The sequence below is a fragment of the Jaculus jaculus genome, chromosome 8, assembly GCF_020740685.1.
Source record: "Jaculus jaculus isolate mJacJac1 chromosome 8, mJacJac1.mat.Y.cur, whole genome shotgun sequence".
NCBI lineage: Eukaryota > Metazoa > Chordata > Mammalia > Rodentia > Dipodidae > Jaculus > Jaculus jaculus.
This window is the reverse complement of record NC_059109.1, coordinates 15586383-15605000: the sequence shown is the minus strand read 5'-3', so window position 1 is coordinate 15605000 and position 18618 is coordinate 15586383. Positions and strand designations below refer to the sequence as shown.

At 42.9% G+C, this 18618-nt stretch overlaps 1 protein-coding gene across 6 annotated transcripts in view; it reads left to right on the top strand.

Moving 5' to 3' along the window:
- The window catches only part of Pkhd1 (PKHD1 ciliary IPT domain containing fibrocystin/polyductin), a 507380-nt gene that overhangs the window by 153717 nt on the left and 335045 nt on the right, over nt 1–18618 (top strand). For 5 of the 6 annotated variants that reach the window (XM_045156516.1, XM_045156512.1, XM_045156513.1 and 2 more), the window contains one exon: nt 12321–12477. In XM_045156516.1, coding sequence (XP_045012451.1) covers nt 12321–12477 — 157 coding nt within the window. The remainder of the gene's footprint in view (nt 1–12320; nt 12478–18618) is intronic. The other variant, XM_045156514.1, reaches the window with a different exon arrangement.

Below are 18618 nucleotides of genomic sequence, written 5' to 3'. Positions count from 1 at the left end.
CTTTTTCTTAAAATTTTAACAAGGGGCTGGTGATGTGGCTCAGTGATCACAGGTGCTTGCTCCACAAGCCTGCCAATGAAGTTTGGTTCCCTAGCACTCAGGAAAAGCGGGACGCGAAAGTGGCAAGGAGATGGCTCAGCGGCAGAGGCGCTTGCCTGCAAAGCCTAATGACCCGGGTTTGATTCCTCGGTACCCACATTCGTCTGTAGTGGCAGGTGGCCCTGGTGCACCCATCCTCTCTCTTTCTCTCTCTGTCTCTGTCTGTATCTCTCTGCTTGCAAATAAATAAGATATATATAAAAAAGTGGCAAGTGTGTCTCTACTCCCAGCATGCTTAGGTCAATGGGGAATAGTCAGAAGAATCCCGAAGCCTCATGGGAGCAAGTAGTGTGGCTATTGTAGTGCTCAAAGCAACAAGAAAACACATCCTGCCTCACACGGGATGGGAGGAGACGATCCAGCGCCTTGGGGCTGTCTTCTCATCATGATAGACATGCTATGGCATGAACACACACACACACACACACACACACATACACACACACACACACACACGTAGTATTTAAATAAAATTATAAAATTATAGCCGGGCGTGGTGGCGCACACCTTTAATCCCAGCACTCGGGAGGCAGAGGCAGGAGGATCGCCGTGAGTTCGAGGCCACCCTGAGACTCCATAGTGAATTCCAGGTCAGCCTGAGCTAGAGTGAGACCCTACCCCGAAAAAAACCAAACAAACAAATTATAAAGTTATAATTTTTTGTGTCTATGATGTGTGTGCGCGTGCACGCATGCGTATGTGTACGTGTTTGTGTGCGTGAATGTGCCACAGTTCACCTGTGGAGGTGCAGAGGATGATTTGGGTGCTGCTCTTCACTTCCCACCTCATTTGCAGCTGCATCTCTTGTTGGCCACTGTGTGTTTCAGGCGAAGAGCAGGTCCAGCTTCGGAGGATTCTCCTGTCTCCGTCTCCCACTTACCGCAGGAGCGCTGGGGTTCCCATACATGGTTCCTGCGTCCAGATTTGTGTTGATTCTGGGGATCCAAGCTCAGCTCCTCATGCTCGGCAGCGAGTGCTTTATTCACCGAGCCATCACCCCAGCCTCTCCTTTATTTACTTGACAGCCGTTCTGATTATTGTGCAATGGAACCTCAATGCACTTTTTTTTCAACGCACTTTTATTTTATCTATTTATTTCTTTTGGTTTTTTTGAGGTAGAGACTCACTCTAGCCCAGGGTGACCTGGAATTCACTATGTCATCTCAGGCTGGCCTCAAACTCATAGCAATCCTCCTACCTCTGCCTCTCAATTGCTGGGATTAATGGTGTGCGCCACCACGCCCCGACTCTCTCAGTGTGCTTTTAATTTGCATTTTCCTTGATGGCTGTGGTCTATCTCACCTTTCTCTATGTGTTGATGTGGTTTGTAGGATTGAAGTCAAGCCCTCACATGCTGGTCAAATGCTCTACTACCAAGATGTTTCCCCAGCCTCTCACTTTGATTAATTGAAAGTCAACTGATATCTTAATCATTCCTGTAAAATGTCACATAATATAACCTGATCATGAGAATGACGTCTCCTCATTGGACAGAAGAGCACATTGTGCAGAATGTGCATGCTGGGGTTGGGAGCGTTGGGACATACCATAATTCTGCTTAACACATGGGACAGGTTTGTCTTGGGTGTTTGAAGTCAATGGATTTAGCACACCCCCCCCTTTCTTAAACAAGCTGGGCATGGCGGCACAAGCCTTTAAACATTATTTATTTATTTGAGATAGAAAGAGGAAGACAGAGAAAGAAGCAGATAGAGAGAAAGAGAAGGGGCACTCCAGGGCCTCCAGTCACTGCCAACAAACTCCAGACTGATGTGCCACCTTGTACATCTGGCTTACATGGGTCCTGGGGAATCGAACTGGGGTCCTTTGGCTTTTCAGGCAAGTGCCATGATAGTTAAGCCATCTCTCCAGCCCATATTCAGCCTTTTTGATCACCGGGTTTCTCCTGTGGAGTTGCTGGTGTCTATAACAAGCCCTCCTAGACCTTGCCTGGAACCCTTTGTTCCTGAAGATTTAACCCAGGCTCACTTGGCTGTAGTTTTCCTTTGACGGACTCTGGTGGGGTGGCCTGAAGCAGTTCACACCAGGAAGTGATCTGAAAGCTTGGAAGAGCACCAAGCCCTGTGATCAATAGTTCTCAAAGCTGAAACATTCCCAATGCCAGTAAAAAGATTACGAGACGGCTTAGCCTTGTGTGGTTATGGTACCAATATAAGGAATTGTTCTATAATGATTCAGAAATGTGCCAAGTCAATTTTTTTGCCCTCTGCAACATGTGGGGCAAAATTCCTCCAAACAGGCAGGAAAGGAAGAAAAGGAAGAACTACCAAAGGGGAACCGATTTGTTTGTGTTAATCAGAGCTCTGCCCATTCTCCTAATGGATTGTTTTCTGCAAAGTGACTTGACACTTCTCTAGCCTGGCAGCTAAATGTAATCAACTTTTTGTTTGTTTTGAGAAAAAAAAAATTTTTTTTGCCCTTAAGGAGATCATTATTTCTATTGTATGAAGATGGTAGCCCAAGCATTAGAAGTAATTAGAGCAGATGGTAGTGAATACTTTTATGGTAAAACACACTGATGCTTATTATCCAGTTTTTATTCTTTGAGCTCCCTTTCATCCATCCATCCTTTCTTTCTTTCCCAGGACATATTCATTTTGTTTCCCTTCAGGTACAAAAGTGGGGGAACAAAAATGAAAAAGAGGTTAAAATAAAACAACCCCAGCTTCCCCTGGTATATGAAACTGAGAAGTTGTCAAAGACTCACAGCAGGGGCGGTGTGCCCCTGTGTATTCAATCACTGAAATTAGGTGTTTTCGAAGGCGGTGCAGTTGTGGGGCTGCTGCATGGGGAAATAACATGTTGTAGTCCATCACTTAAAATGTTAACCTTGTCTCTTCCCAGTGACTGGGAGCAGAGACCGTGCTGCGTTCTCGCTGGTTAAATGGCAGTGTGCCAGCTCTGTGAGAAATGCTGGCATGTATCTGTCAATCTTTGGATTTGACATGTGCATGCACACATGTGTGTGTGTAAGACATACAGTCTTACACATGTGGGCAGCCTCGATACACAGACACATCCACACACATACATCCCTGCTCACGTCCTGAGAGTGGGTTTTATCATTTACTGAAAAATAAGAGCTGAACAAATTTCCATTGCTTCAATGTACATTGACCATTATTTATTTGTTTATTTGAGAGACAGACAGAGAGAGAGAGAGAGAGAGAGAGAGAGAGAGAGAGAGAGAGGGAGAGAGGGAGAGAGGGAGAGAGGGAGAGAGGGAGAGAGAGAGGCAGATAGTGGGCATGCCAGGGCCTCCAGCCACTGCAAATTAACTCCAGGCACATGCATCACCTTGTGCATCTGGCTTACGTGGGTCTTGGGGAATTGAACCTGGGTTCTTTGGCTTTGCAGGCAAGCACCTTAACCCTTAAATTATCTCTCCAGCCTTATTATGATGTTTTTGATTGCCAGTCCTCAAACTCTTTGGTGGCTGAGTGATAATTACTTATATTTGGTTACACAAAGTTCCATTTTGAACATATTTAAGTCTTGGCGGAGTGTAGCATATAATACTAAACACATCATAGATGCCATCCTAATAGTATAGTGAATCAGAATATACCAAGAATGCTGAAGCCTTTTCTAGAGAGATTTTGCTAGTAAACCTTTCAGATTCTGCAACCCGCACCATCTCTACCTTGGACATGTGAGCATCCATAGACACTACCTTGTTGAACTGCTGACGTTCTGTAGTGTCAGTATCAAACTGGTGGCCAGGCTAGATTTAGGCTATAGACTAGTTTGTGGACTGTTAGATGCTACTGAATATTTCACTTGGTTCAGATTCTTTTTTTTCCCCCTGTGGCATGTGACAAACGTGATACCCACGAGGCCTTGTTCAGTGTTTCCCGGCTCATCAGCAGGAAGGCTCAACAGCAGTGCTGGGGCGCTCTTTCCTTCCCGTACTGCAGACCTGGCTGCCCTTGGGGACCCCCCACAGCACGCTCCTTTCCCAGGGTCACATTCCATGTTTCTTCTCCAATCCCTCTTCAGAGTGGCAGACACACCCGCCCGCTAACATAGTTCCTCCCTCTGCCTTGACATTTCTGATCCACTTTAAACTCACTTTTCTTTCAGAGCAGAGTATTTGCTTTATATATTTGTCTGTGATCCTGCTAAAATATAAGCTCCATACCACCAGGGGTCTGTTTGACTTTGTGGTTAGAGTGCCTGGGGTATATTGTACACCCAACAAGTATTTGCTCGGTGCGGGGACGCATCACTCAGGAGTGATAGGCACAGAGAGTCTAAAATGAGCCTGGGATTGTTAAGCAAGGTAATACCTGCTAAGTGAACTAAATAGAGATTAACCATTATTATTCTTTTTTTTTTTTAAATTTGACTTTAACTGGAGAAAGGAATACAACCCTGCATTTCTCAGTTGCAATGATTATGGACCCTGTGAATAAAATGAATAGTGCCATGCCTGGGCTAGTAACTGTCATTAATCAGTAACTATCATTGTCATTACTGTTTACTTTAGAAGTGAAATGATTTTCAGATTTAAAATTCATAGGGGACTGTCTGAAGACTTCAGAGGGTTCAGGTGAAGAAGGTAAGACTGTAAATTTGCTCTGCTTGCAGACCATGCTAGCCCTCTGACACTTAAAAGTGTCAGTAACTCAGTAACTATGAGCACTGCGTTGATAGCAGACATTTAAATATTTTGTTTATTTATGAGAGAGAGAGAGAGAGAGGGAGGGAGGAAATGGGCCTGCCAGGGCCTCTAGCCATTGCAAACAAACTCCAGACACAAGTACCACCTTGTGTATCTGGCTTACATGGGTTCTGGGGAATTGAACCTGGGTTCTTAGGCTTAGCAGGCAAGCACCTTAACCACTAAGCCATCTCTCCATCCCTGTAGCAGACATTTTTAACAATTCACAGAAGGACAAGAGAGTGTAGAGCCAAGAGATAGGCCAATGAATTGTGCAGCTTTCTGAGAGAGAGACAAAGGCTAAACTAGAACTGGGCATACGTTTCTAGTAAAAGATTCTGTTGGCATTTCTTTGGGTAGTTGTTTTGGCAGACCTGTGGAAAGACTTTCTCTTGCAACCTTCTTATCACGAACAGTTTAAAAAGCATGAAAGAAGGAAAAGAGATCACTTAGGACCAGCATGACTTCACTAAGAATAAATTTATGATACATTTAATTTGCTTTTTGCCCCCTACAGAGTTGATATATTACAGGTTAGCATCCAGGATGTATACATGGTTGCTTTTTTTATAATGAGTGTTTTTTTAATCATGTGAAATAATCTCAGACTATACTAGTTTATATGTATGAAGACTATATTAAAAAAAAGATGATTAATGGACTAAATTTCATCTGTAAGGCAGTCTCTAGAAGCTTTAACAAGCTCCCATACCACCTTGGTTATGTTTTTAATTATTGAATCAGTCACACTTTAATTATCTAGTTATTTGTCTTTTGCTAAATGATACTATAAACATCTTAAGAACAAGAAAGAAGTTACATTTCTCTGAGAGAATTATCTTTATACTAACTCATGCACAAAAGATTTAGAATCCTTTTTTTTTTTTTTTTTTTGCTTGTTTGTTTTTGTTTTTCGAGGTAGGGTTTCACTCTCTAGCCCCAGGCTGACCTGGAATTCACTATGTAGTCTAAGGTTGGCCTTGAACTCATGGTGCACCTCCTACCTCTGCCTCCCCAGTGCTGGGATTAAAGGCGTGCGCCAGCATGCCTGGTTAGGTTTGGAATCTTAATTGGCCAACAGATTTAGTACCACTCATCATGATAATGCAGCCATTAGAGTAGCCAAAGACAGTCAGATGAGACTATATTATTTAATAAATGATATGAAGACAATCATGTAACTATGTGGGTAAATGAAGAAAGAATAAAAAGGAAAAGAATGAAAAACTTCCCATAGTAACTTGGTTTCTACATCAGTTTAGAAGTAACTCATAAATATAAAACTCAACAACTTAAGAAGAACATATGAGTGATATTTATGTCAGAATGAGAAAAAGATGAACTCTGTGCAAAAATAATGAAGTCTCAAAAGAAAAGGTAAATAAATTTAGTTAAAAAAACTAAAAACAGCTCCATGTATAGGAGCAGTGGATAGAAGTAGAGAGATGGAGCTGGAAAGATGGCTTGGTAGTTAAGGCACTTGCCTGCAAAGCCTGAGGATCCAGGTTCAATTCCTCAGTACCCACATAAACCAGATGCACAAGGTGGCATATGCATCTGGAGTTCATTTGCAGTGAATGAAGGTCCTGACTCACCCATTCTCTTTCCCTCCCTCTTTCTCTCTCACTAGTAAATAAATAAAAATTTAAAAAAAAAAAAGAGGCGGAGAGATGCCTTAGCAGTTAAGGCATTTGCCTACAGACCCTAAGGACCTAGGTTTGATTGTCCAGTAACCAGGTGAGTCAGATGCACAAAGTGGCACATGCATCTAGAGTTTGTTTGCAGTGGCTGGAGGGCCTGACATGTTCATTCTCTCTCTCTCCTTTTCTCTCTCAAGTAAATGAAATAAATAAGTATAATAATTATTTCCTTACCAAATTATTATAGTTCTTACAATATCTTAAACTACTCTCCAGCTATTATAAGTCCAAACAAGAGTTGACCATTCATATTTTCAAGTCTGTTTGTGGGATATCCATAATATGCCAAGGCATTATTGTGAGTGCTGGAGCTATTGCAGAAAGCAGATAAGCTCTTGTATAGTGTGTGTGTGTGTGTGTGTGTGTGTGTGTGTGTGTGTGTGTGTTAGTCAGTTATGGTTTGATTTGACTGTGAAAAGTATCCCACATGATGTATTAGCTGGTGGTCAGTAGCTTTGGACAAAATAAAGAGAGAATAAGGAGGTAAAGAAAACACTGGCCACAGGGACTTGTCTTTTCCTGTTTCCAGGACTTGCACACTGTGTGAGAAGGCGTTCTAGTGAGGTGTCAAAATAGTTCTCCTTTGTCGTTGACAGTCAGGGGAACTGTGACTAGAGAAATTCCCTTACCCCACCTCCTCTGCCACACTAGCTCAATCTGTTCACTCTGATAGGTCTTTACTGTGCCTGATGTCCCAACTTGCTGATCAATGACTTCTCTCAAGATGACTCTGGTGGCATTGCAAGCACATTTGAGGTGACAAGCAGGATTTGCAGACGTTGCACATTCCCTGAAGTTCAGAGAAGTGCTGACATGCCGTAAAAAGAAAACAAATCACATGAGCTTCCTGTGCAAGGCAGGAAACTTTTTGCTTTTTAATTTTATTTACTTATGTATTTTTGTCAGATTATTTGGGGCTGGGATGTTATTTCTCGAGTTCCACATCTGTCCCCTTGCGCTCAGAAGGAAATATGGTTCACTTCATATGTACAAGAGAAATAATTGATCTGTTTACGTCACAGAAGCAAAGCTAAAGTCTGGGGACCTTAAGAACCCTAAGTGGGTGTGAACTCTGCATGGACCTATGAAGTGGGATGGTGATAAAGAGTAACCCCCTCACCAGAAATAGCACATTTTTATCAACAGAGAAATTCTCAAATATATTGACAAGGATCCTTTTATTAATATCAACATTCTTATTTACTTGATTGGCTCAAGGTGAGATGGATTTGAGGATGAAGATATGGTGAGGTGAGTTAGCTCTGTCTATAATAGGTCATTGCCCTGGGAGCCCTAAAATTCTCATGACATCATGACTTACAGTGAGATCTTCCCATCATGGTTCTCTCTTTCCAGGTCGCTGCTTAATGGTGGAGAAGGCATTTATTGTCAACCCTTAGTCCTTGTTTATACAGAAGCATGAATCACCAGTCAACATTTACACATTTCAATATGTCTTTACTATGTTAAGAAGAAATTTGGGCAGCTTAGTTCTCTTTAAAAGGAATAATTGATTATATTTGTCTGAAATTGCCACATCAGATAGAAAAACTTAAGGAGAAAGAGAAAAAAAAAAAAAACTGGAACAAGATTTCACAGGGAGTCCAGAGCTGAACAGTTGTAAAAGTTCTCTCCCAATCCCACGGTGACTGGTTAAGTAGAGTTTGAATGTAGCTAAAGAAATGAAATGTGAAAGTGTACAGACCAGCTCAATGGAACAAGAGACCCAGAGATTGTAACAGTTTTTGTATTTTAGGCCTTAGCATCTAGTTGCTTACATATTGTATTAGGAAGATGTGTGTGTGTGTGTGTGTGTGTGTGCGCGCGCGTGCACGTGTGTGTGTCTATAATGTCTATGGAAGCAATGTTATATCATCAGATAGATGATTTAATAAAATATTTTAACACTTTGTATTGAGACACTAGGGGAATAGGGACATAGCAATGACTCAAACAAAGTCCTTGCTTCATTTGAGTGAGTTCAATAAATGATAAATGATAATGTGCTATGATCCTATAGCAGAACAAAGCAGTGTTAGATGACAGTGAACAAATGGAGTTCTTTTTTTTGGCATGTGTGTGGGAAAGGGGGTGATATGCAAGCAAAGACCGGAATGCAGTAATGGAGTGGGCCACGCACATCTTTTGGGGAAGATGTTGCTGGAGGGGATGTGGCAGTCAAACAGCTCAGGTGGATTCTTTGCATGACTCCAGTGTGTTTCCATCACTGTGCTTAAAAAATGTGAGCCTTTGCTTCTCAACCTCAAAACAGTGATGACAATACTTGATCTTCTCATCCACTGAGTTGAGAATAGGTATTTTAAAAGGTTAACAGGCCAGGTCAAGCTCACTCAGAGCTGGATGACAGCTGTAATTGTAACAATTTTTTTTGTTTTTGGTTTTTCAAGGTAGAGTTTTACTCTAGCCCAGGATGACCTGGAATTCACTATGTAGCCTCAGGGTGGCCTCGAACTCACGGTGATCCTCCTACCTCTGCCTGCCAAGTGCTGGGATTAAAGGCGTGCGCCACCATATCCAGCTGCAACATTTTTTTTTTTTAACTCCTCAACTCAATGGAAGACATTATACAATGCTTTTATTTTTTTAAACATATTTTATTTACTTATTTGAGAGAGAAAGAAGGCACAGAGAAAGAAAGAGAGAGAGAAATAGGGTGTGCCAGGGCCTCCAGCCACTGCAAAGAAACTCCAGATGCATGTGCCCCTTGTGCATCTGGCTTACGTGGGTCCTGGAGAGCCAAACCCAGATCCTTTGGCTTTGCAGGCAAATGCCTTAACCGCTAAGCCACCTCTCCAGCCCCCACACTGCTTTTCTTCTGATGCCTGTAAAGTACCTAATCATTGACTAGTTCCAGGTCTTTTTATTGCTGGGGAGACACACGTTCTGGCTTCCCTTCTAGCTCTGCGGCTGGGCTGTGGGTTTGCTCACCAGGTTAATAACTCAGGAAGAGTTACGGCGGCGAGTTCTCCCTGCGTCTTGTATGCCACCCACACGCCACTTTGCCTGGACTGCTAGTGCTGAGGGAGCCTGGCTACGGACCTGGAGCTTGAGTGGCATTGGGAGGAAGCTTCTTGCTTTTCTTTCTTGGATGCAGCTTCCTTCTTTCTATCACTGACCTCAACTTGGGCCATAACTTTGAAGCAGAATTATCATTTGAGGAGATCACTCAATTTCAAATTCCCCCTGCGATTTTTTGATTCCATTGTTCGACGCTAGCACTGAGCTGTATCTCTGGCTCTACCCCTTGTCTCACGACAGTTGAAATTAAGTCCTAAGCTGAGAACCATCATCCTGGAAATGAAGGGATAGAATTTTGCTGGAGCCTTCCAATCTCTGACCTGGGAATCCAGCTTTTTCATGTGTTCTTTGGGGACTCACAGGACGCCATAGACAACCTGGCTCACCCTGTTATGCCAGACTTTGGTATCTTGTTCTTCCTCCTCCTTGCCTTCCTTTCCTCTTTCTGTTTTTGAAGTATTTTATTTATTTATTTATTTATTTATTTATTTATTTATTTATTTGAGAGAGAGAGAGAGAGAGAGAGAGAGAGAGAGAGGCAGAGAGAGAGAAGAGAGAGAGAATGGGCGTGCCAGGGCCTCCAGCCACTGCAAACGAACTCCAGATGCATGCGCCACCTTGTGCATCTGGCTTATGTGGGTCCTGGGGGAATCACCCCAGGATCCACTGGCTTTGCAGGCAAGCGCCTTAATCACTAAGCCATCTCTCCAGTCCCCCTTTCCTTTTTTGTATTGTTAGGAACAAAGTAAAGCCTTTTGAAAATGGACAAATGTGCTCAGGCTTAAAATCTCAGCTCTTCAGGAGGCTGAGGCAGGAGAATCCTGTGTTCAAGGCCTGTCTCAGAGGAAAACGTGAAGAGAGGACTGTGCATATGGTACAGGGATGGAGTACTTGCCTAGCATATGTGTGGCCCTAGCTTCAGTCTCCAGTACCACATCCAGGGATATTGTATAGTCTCCTAAAGAGTAATTTTTATGTAGTGCTTTTTAAGTTTCACCTCACTACAAATTTCTCTACTGTGAAGTCAGCTTGAGAGGGTAGAATGATTTCGCCTGTTTTGTTTCTCAGTAGTGGATAGTCATCATGGGGCATGGCTTGTATAGCTTGCAATGCTAGTCTTGAACAATCCATGCTCACCCCCTTCTTTGCGTGTGTGTGTGTGTGTGTGTGTGTGTGTGTGTGTGTGCATGTGCAGTCTGTGTGGTTTGTGCGTGAGCACATGGTGTACACGTGTATGTGCAAACACATGTATCCTGGGCACATGAATGGAAAGGCCGAAGGAAGATGACAGTTGGGTGTCTTCCCCTGTGCTCTGTCTCACTTCCCTGAGACAAAGTCTCTCGCTGGACCTCTCGCTTCCCATTCTTTGGCCACACTGGCTGACCAGAAATGTCCAACAGTCCCCCTGCCTCTCCCACTCTCAGTACTGGAGTTACACATATGCCTGTATAAATGATACATTTATTATATCAGTGTGTCATTGAATAATACATGTATAGGTAATAAATAAAATGACATTTTATTTATTATTTTTAAGGAGAGAGAGAGTATGTGTGTTTGTGTGCTAGGCCGTCTTGCCACTGCAAGTGAACTCCAGATGCATGCAACATTTTGTGCATCTGGCTTTATTTACTTAGGGATCGAACCCAGGCCATTAGTCTTTGCAAAGCAAGTGCCTTTAACCCACTGAGGCGTTTGTCCAACCCATGACTGGCTTTTTAATGGGAGTTTGGAATTAGACTCAGGTCCTCATGCTTGCCCAGAAAGCACTCTTCACCCACTGACCCATCTCCTTACCTGCTGCATCCCTTTCTCAGTGAATGGCTTCCATCTGCCTCTTAATCACACCGCTAGAGGACTTCCAAGGCCCTTTGTTTTGTAGGTGCTCAGGTTTTACATTTGGATGGAGGTGGGTTAGGAGAGGTCTACACCTGCTCTATGTATTACCCTGAGGAAATCACTTTTTTTCTGTCTTGGTTTAAAAATATTTACCCTACAGATAGTTCTAGAATTCCTCAAGACATGCTCCCAGCCTCAAGAGTGAGTTGAATACAGCTGTTTTTATTTTGAAAAACATGAGACTTTAGAGTGGTCATAGCCTAATAGTTATGGAAAGCCACGTGATCCGAGAGGAGGAGCAAAGGGCTGGTAGGGGGAGGGGCTGCATCTCCTCTGGGATCCTCCTCTCAGTCCTGCCCCTCACTCAAATTCATGACTATTCACTTGTCTTCAGAAGTTAGGTTGGCTGGCATCAACTTTGTCCAGCACAATGTACTTGACACAGTGGACGGGAAACAATAAGGTTCAAAAAGGCCAAGTGGGAGGATAGATCTGAGCACTTGGAAGGAGGAATGTTCCTATAAAGCAGGGACGCTTGGCAATAGGGCCAGTGAAAAGCGACACCAGTTACGTAAAGCAAATAAAGCAAAATGCCACCCATCATGAAGGACATTTTAATTCTTCTCATTCTGGCCTGTTTATGACTTTTTGCCCAAGGCTCAATACATGTCTGTGAAAACAAAAAAAATGGAATAAACTCTATCTGTTAGGTACAAGGGAGCCTTGCGTGAGAAAGGGACAGAGAAAGAAAGAGAGAGAGAGAGAAAGAAACAGAATATGTTCCAGGGTCTGACCACAGAGGCATAGTTTGCTGTCTCCATATTTTTCTCCTGTTTGGGTTAGTTGTATAAAGAAGATATGGGTGAGTGATTCTATTAGGACATTTAATAAGCTTAAGTTTATTTTTCCTTGAGAAGTTTCTATTGGGATTGGTCACTTTCATATGGTCTGTTTTGCAGGGTGACTTTTCCTTTCAGCTCTGCAGGAGATGGTCCAGGGCTCGCACTTGGTTTCCTAGAAGAGCACCACAAGATGGCGACAACGTCACGGTGGAGAAGGGGCGGCTGCTCCTGCTGGACGGGCGCTCCAGCATCCTGAACTTCCTGCACATTAAAGGTCCGTGGAGTCTGAACATCAGGGGCACGGTTTATGCAGTCCTGTCACTTCCAGGAGGGAGGGGAAAGATGTTGGATAATTTCCCGTATTTTGGTTGACAATTTATTCTGAAACCAAGTTGAGAATTTGCTATGGAAAGGAAGAAGTGGTCAGAGGGTTCAAAGTAAAAGGCCATTCTTTTTGTCTCTTTAAAGCACAGAGCTTAATTATTTTAACTCTTTTCAAAAGCAGGAAAGTTGACAGTGTTCTCAAAGACTATGCTGCCTTCCTCGAGCCCTTTGTAGTCACGCTTATCCAAGGCAGCCTCACAGTACAGCAAAACACCCTGAAATCAGTTAATGCTGCTGCCTTTGAAATTCCCTGCCAAGAAAGAAATGTCTTCCTGCTTTTATCCTGTTGTGGTTTTGACTTCTTGGTCCCATGGAAAGTCATATAAATAGGCTTCCTTATTGCAAAACTGGCCACATAGCTCTAGGCTTTAGGAAGTTGGAGGGGCTGGATAATTCAAATTTCAACTCTTCTACCATGTGGCTAAGTCAGTTATTTTACCTCCCTCTGTATGTGTGTTTTCTTATCTATTAGATGATAATAAAAATCACTCTTCAGGGCGTCACAATAAGGAACAGTTATCAAAGTACCTTTGTTCCTCAGTAAATGAAAATTGTACGGGAGAAACACTCAGTTATGGATGTCTATAAAATTTGATGCAAACACACACTTCTTCACTGTAAAGGCATTGACCAGTCACGCATGCATTTGGCGTTGTTAAAGTAAGTGTGGATGCAGAAGAAGAGGTTTTGAAGAGGCTTAACTGATGTATTTTTGATACCAATTTCTGCTAGACTGAATCAAATTTTTCCAATAATCATTTTGTCTTAGATCTTTTTTCTTTTCTTTTTTTTTTTATTTTATTTTTCGATGTAGGGTCTCACTGTGGCCCAGGCTGACCTGGAATTAACTATGTAGTCTCAGGGTGGCCTTGAACTCATGGTGATCCTCCTACCTCTGCCTCCTGAGTGCTGGGATTAAAGGTGTGTGCCCATCACGCCCAGCTTAGATCTGTTTTCAAATAATAAGAATGGAGATTTGTCTTTTAAAATATTTATTTATTTATTCATTCAAGGAGAGAAGGAGAGAGGGAGGGAGAGGGAGAGAGAGAGGGAAAGAAAATGGGTACATCAGGACCTCTAGATTTCTAGATACTAACTCCAGAGGCATGCACCACTTTGTGCATGTGACTTTATGTTTTTAATGTGGAATTGAACCCAGTTGTTAGTCTCTTCAGGAAAGCTTCTTAACCACTGAGTCCTCTCCCGGCCTCCCCTTTTTTTCTATTCTTTAGTCACAAAGAGAAGAGAAGTGGGCTGGAGAGATGGCTTAGCGGTTAAGCGCTTGCCTGTGAAGCCTAAGGACCCCGGTTCGAGGCTCGGTTCCCCAGGTCCCACGTTAGCCAGATGCACAAGGGGGCGCACGCGTCTGGAGTTCGTTTGCAGAGGCTGGAAGCCCTGGCGCGCCCATTCTCTCTCTCCCTCTATCTGTCTTTCTCTCTGTGTCTGTTGCTCTCAAATAAATTAAAAAAAAAAAAAGAAAAGAAAAGAAAAAAAAAAAGAGAAGAGAAGTTTTCTGTCAAATTAGTGAGTCCAGGTTAGGGTGGAGAATGATCTGTCAGGTTGGGGTCTTGCCTTGCCTTGCCTTGCTGTGTGTGTGTGTGTGTGTGTGTGTGTGTGTGTGCATGTGTGTGGAGCTGGTGGATATGGGGAGTGTTGCTCTATCCACAACCATCAACCTTCTGAAGGCTAACAGTGGCAGGCATCAATTCAAGACTTAAAGCTTCATCTCAGAGAAAAGATTTTCTAGCCAAAGTTGTAACTAGGTCTGTTCCCACAGAAACCACATTTTGCCAGTATGTGGAGTACCCTGCAGCCAGGTGCTCAGGGGTCTTGACCTTTTATTGCTACAGCCATTTGGAAGCAGCCCCAAGTCTTGCATTACTAAGTGTCTGTAAGCTATGGATGGTGTCAAAAGGACAAGATAAAAAGACTGAGGCAAGGCATGAGAAGGGTATTAACGAGTGGCAGAGAGCAGAGTTTCTCACTCTTACACATTTCAAGATCAAAATAACCCACTTACTTTGCCCAAACTCTTGTTTCTTCTTATTTAAAAAAAATATAGGGCTGGAGAGATAGCTCGGCAGTTAAGGCACTTGCCTGCAAAGCCTAAGGACCCAGGTTTGATTCCCCAGTACCCATGTAAAGCCAGATGCACAAAGTGCTCTTGCATCCGGAGTTCATTTTCAGTGGCTAGAGGACGTGCCATGCCCACTCTCTCTCTCTGCCTCTTTTTTTTCTCAAATAAATAAAAGAAATATAAAAGTATTTTCATAATTCCATACATATTTATAATATATTTCACCGTAATCCTCTCCCATTACTTTCTTTTGTCTTGCCTCCCCATTCCTCTTCCACTGAACTCTTTCTTCTTTCTAACTAGTCTCACCTCTGATAATAGAGATAATAGATAAACACACTGCAAGTGGTCAAATTCCCATCAGGTTATTATTCTCTTCTGGCCCTACTCTCCCTCCCCAGATCCACTGAGGCCCCTTCTTGGTGGGGGCATTGCTCATCACTGTGCCTTCATGAATGCGTCAGGCAGTTAGTTCACTTCCCGACATTACCTCAGATCACACCTGCCATCTCCTGGCTCTCCTGTTCTCTCCACCTCCTCTTCCGCAGTGTTCTCTGAGCCTTGGAGAGCGTGTCAGAAGTTGACTTTAGTGTGGAGCGCTCAGCAGCCTCTTGTTTTCTGCTTTGATGAGCGTTGAGTCTCCGCAGTGTTTGCCACTGTGGCCATGAGCTGGGGCGTGGTGGCGCACGCCTTTCATCCCAGCACTCAGGAGGCAGAGGTAGGAGGATTGCCACAAGTTCGAGGCCATCCTGAGATGACATAGTGAGTTCCAGGTCTGCCTGGGCTACAGCGAGACCCTAACTCAAAGAAAAAAAAAAAAAAAAAAAAAGAAGGTTCTGAGGAAAGCAGTGAGAGCTGCATTCATATGTAATCCATCATTTTCCCCACAGCGCTTTCCGCGTCCTGGCAGGTGTGAGAGAGATGACGTGACGTGTTAGGCACAGGGCTTTCTCTGCTTGTCCTTTGGCTATGTCTAGGGTCTTCCAGGTATTCGTCACCATCTGTGAAAGGCAAGTTCTCTACCGAAGAATGAAAGCAGTGTGGATCAAAGGGGACATTTAGAGGGCTTTTCTTTTTCTTTTTTTTCTGATGAGCACCATCTCTCCATTCAGCCAGTCTCAGGCATGAATTCCCTCCCCCTCAGTGGGCCTCATATCCAGCCAGAAAGCCATCCATAACTTGTAACTGATGTATACTGGTGACGTCTTCTATTTTCCTGCATCCTTTTTCCTTTTGCCCTTCTCTGGCATCATGACAACGTAGTGATGGGCCCAAAATTGTGCAGGTAATGAGAACCACAGTCATGAATGCAATGGCCACCTCCTGTCTGGAAGTCAGTGTTCCAAAGCACTCCTCCTGACTCCCCTGCCACTCACATTCTTTCTCCCACCTCTTCCTCACTGCCCATAGCCTTAGAGGAAGGTTGATAGAGATGTCTTATGTAGTGTGAGGCCCTCAACTCTCACTTCTTCTTAGCACTTTGATGAGTTTTTTAAAAATATATTTTATTTATTTATTTATTAGAGAGATAGAGAGAGACAACAGGTGCACCAGGGCCTCCAGCCACTGTAAACGAACTCCAGATGCTTGTGCCACCTTGTGTATCTGACTTACATGGGTCCTGGGGAAATTGAACCAGGATCCTTTGGTTTTGCAGGCAAGCGCCTTAACCGCTAAGCCATCTTCTCCAGCCACTTTGATGAGTTTTAAGTCTCCAGTAGTCACTACCTTCTCAAAGGAGCAGCTTCCCTAGACAAAAGTGAGAACATCACCAATAATATTCTTTTAAAAATTTTATTATTTGTTTATTTGCAAGTAGAGAGACAGACAAAAGAGAGACAGACAGGCAGAATGGTAGGGAGAAGGTCTCTAGCCACTGGAAACAAACTTCAGATGCATGCACCATTTTGTGATCTAGCTTTGCGTGGGTACTGGGGAATTGAACCTGGGTTATTAGGCTTTGCAGGTAAGCACCTTAACCACTGAACCATTTCTCCAGCCCCACTAATAATATTCTTGGTTTGAGCAATATTTTAGTCCTTCATTATTTAGAGTAAATTGATTATATCTGGAGAAATAAACTCTCACCCTGTGAGTGAGGAAGGGAGTTTGGTAGGAATGTAGTTTTGTACAAGTAACACTCAGGGAGGTGGGTTGTTTTCAGAGATACTCTGAGATTTTTGGCTTGAGATATGGGCTGTGACTTCAAGAAAGTATGAGAATAAATAAAAGACAGAGGGGCCTGGAGAGATGGCTTAACAGTTAATGCACTTACCTGCGAAACCCAAGGACTCCGGTACCGCTATCCAGATCCCACCTAAGCCAGATGCACAAAGGTGAGGCAAGTGCATGTCCACTAGGTGGCCCTGGTGTGCCAATTCTATCTCCCTCTGTTCCTCTCTCTCGCTCTGAAATAAAAATTTAAAAAAAAAACAAAAACGTTTAACAAAATAAAAAAAAGAAAAGGCAGAGAGTAAGCTTTGTTCAATAATTTCTGAATGTGGCCTAGGAATTCTCTGTGAGGCCCAAGAAAAATGTGACTACTTAATGTCAGTAACACATAAAATTACTAACAAGAAAATAACTAGGCAAGTAATCATAAAAGAGTGAAATGTCTAGTGCTGAAATATATGACAGAAGCAGTGAGAAAGTGTGTGGAATAGATAGGGCGTCGAGGATATGAGATTAGAGGCAGATTGTAGGGTCAATCACGAGGATATCAGTAAGGCACACAAAGTCAGATTTGGAGAGACTTCCGTATCTCACTGACTAGGATGTCGTGTGTACCGGGGCCCACACTCAAGACAGGAGAGGCCCTCTGGACGTTTTTCTGTGCCTAACATCCTATGGGCAATCTGTCAATGAACCTTGTTGGTTATATCTTCAACATATGCTCCATCTATCAACGCTTACTTTGGCGTCATGCTGGTCACGATTCCTACAATTTTTAGCCTGGATTACTACAAAATGCCTTTAAATTGGCTCCAGTGTTTCCAGTTCTTTGCCTTTCTTGTAAGCAGAACCCCAGTTTCGTTTGTGCATAGGAGGAGAGCTAAAACACTGTTTTTTGTTTTTTTTTTTTAACCTCATTTGAAGCTAGACTTAGTCTTGTGGCTAACTGGTGGCCAATGAGATGTCGGAGGAAATTGTATGAGGCAAATGGGGCATTTCCAGTAGGAAGCATAGTTATGTTTCCTCCTTCATCTTTCCTACTTCCTGGCATGTAAATGTGATGGCTACATTTTAACCCACATTATCAGATCATTATGTGATTTAAGGGGTGGGGAAGAAGGAAGCTAGGAGAAACTCAGGACACTGATGACTACGGAGTCCCATAGTGCTCTCCTTGTACCATTCGCTTTTGAAATTACTTACTGTGATAGAAAATCAAGACCCAATATCCTGAAGTCATTGGTATTTTGCTTTTGTGCTGTGTTCTACAGTTAACCCTATCCATTTCTAACCCATGTCCTTTAAAAATGTATCAGACCTTGTTACTTCTATCTTCAAAACCCTCTAATGGCTTCACATCTCACTAGGAGTAAAATCCACAGCTTTTATTATTATTTAATCCCTGATTCTTTCTTTGATCTTGTCTTGCGCATTCATTCCAGATCAGTCCTTCTGTGAATGTATACCTGTCCTCCGGACCTTTGCCTGGGATGTTTTTCCTGCAATTTCGAGTGTTTGGCTCACTTGTTTCATTTGCTCTTGGAGAAAATATTAATTTCTCAGAGAGACCTTTTCTGACCATCTTTCCCAAAATTACAACCACTTACTATTAATCTCTATCTTGTTTTTTTTTTCGTTTCCTCACAGTGCTTATTACCACCAGGATATTATAACTTTGCTTTTTTCCTTTGCTAATAATAAGCTCAAAAGGAAAGGATGCCACCAGTTTATTCAGTTTTCTAATCAAGGTCTGAAATAGTGCTGGACATATGATGAAGGTTC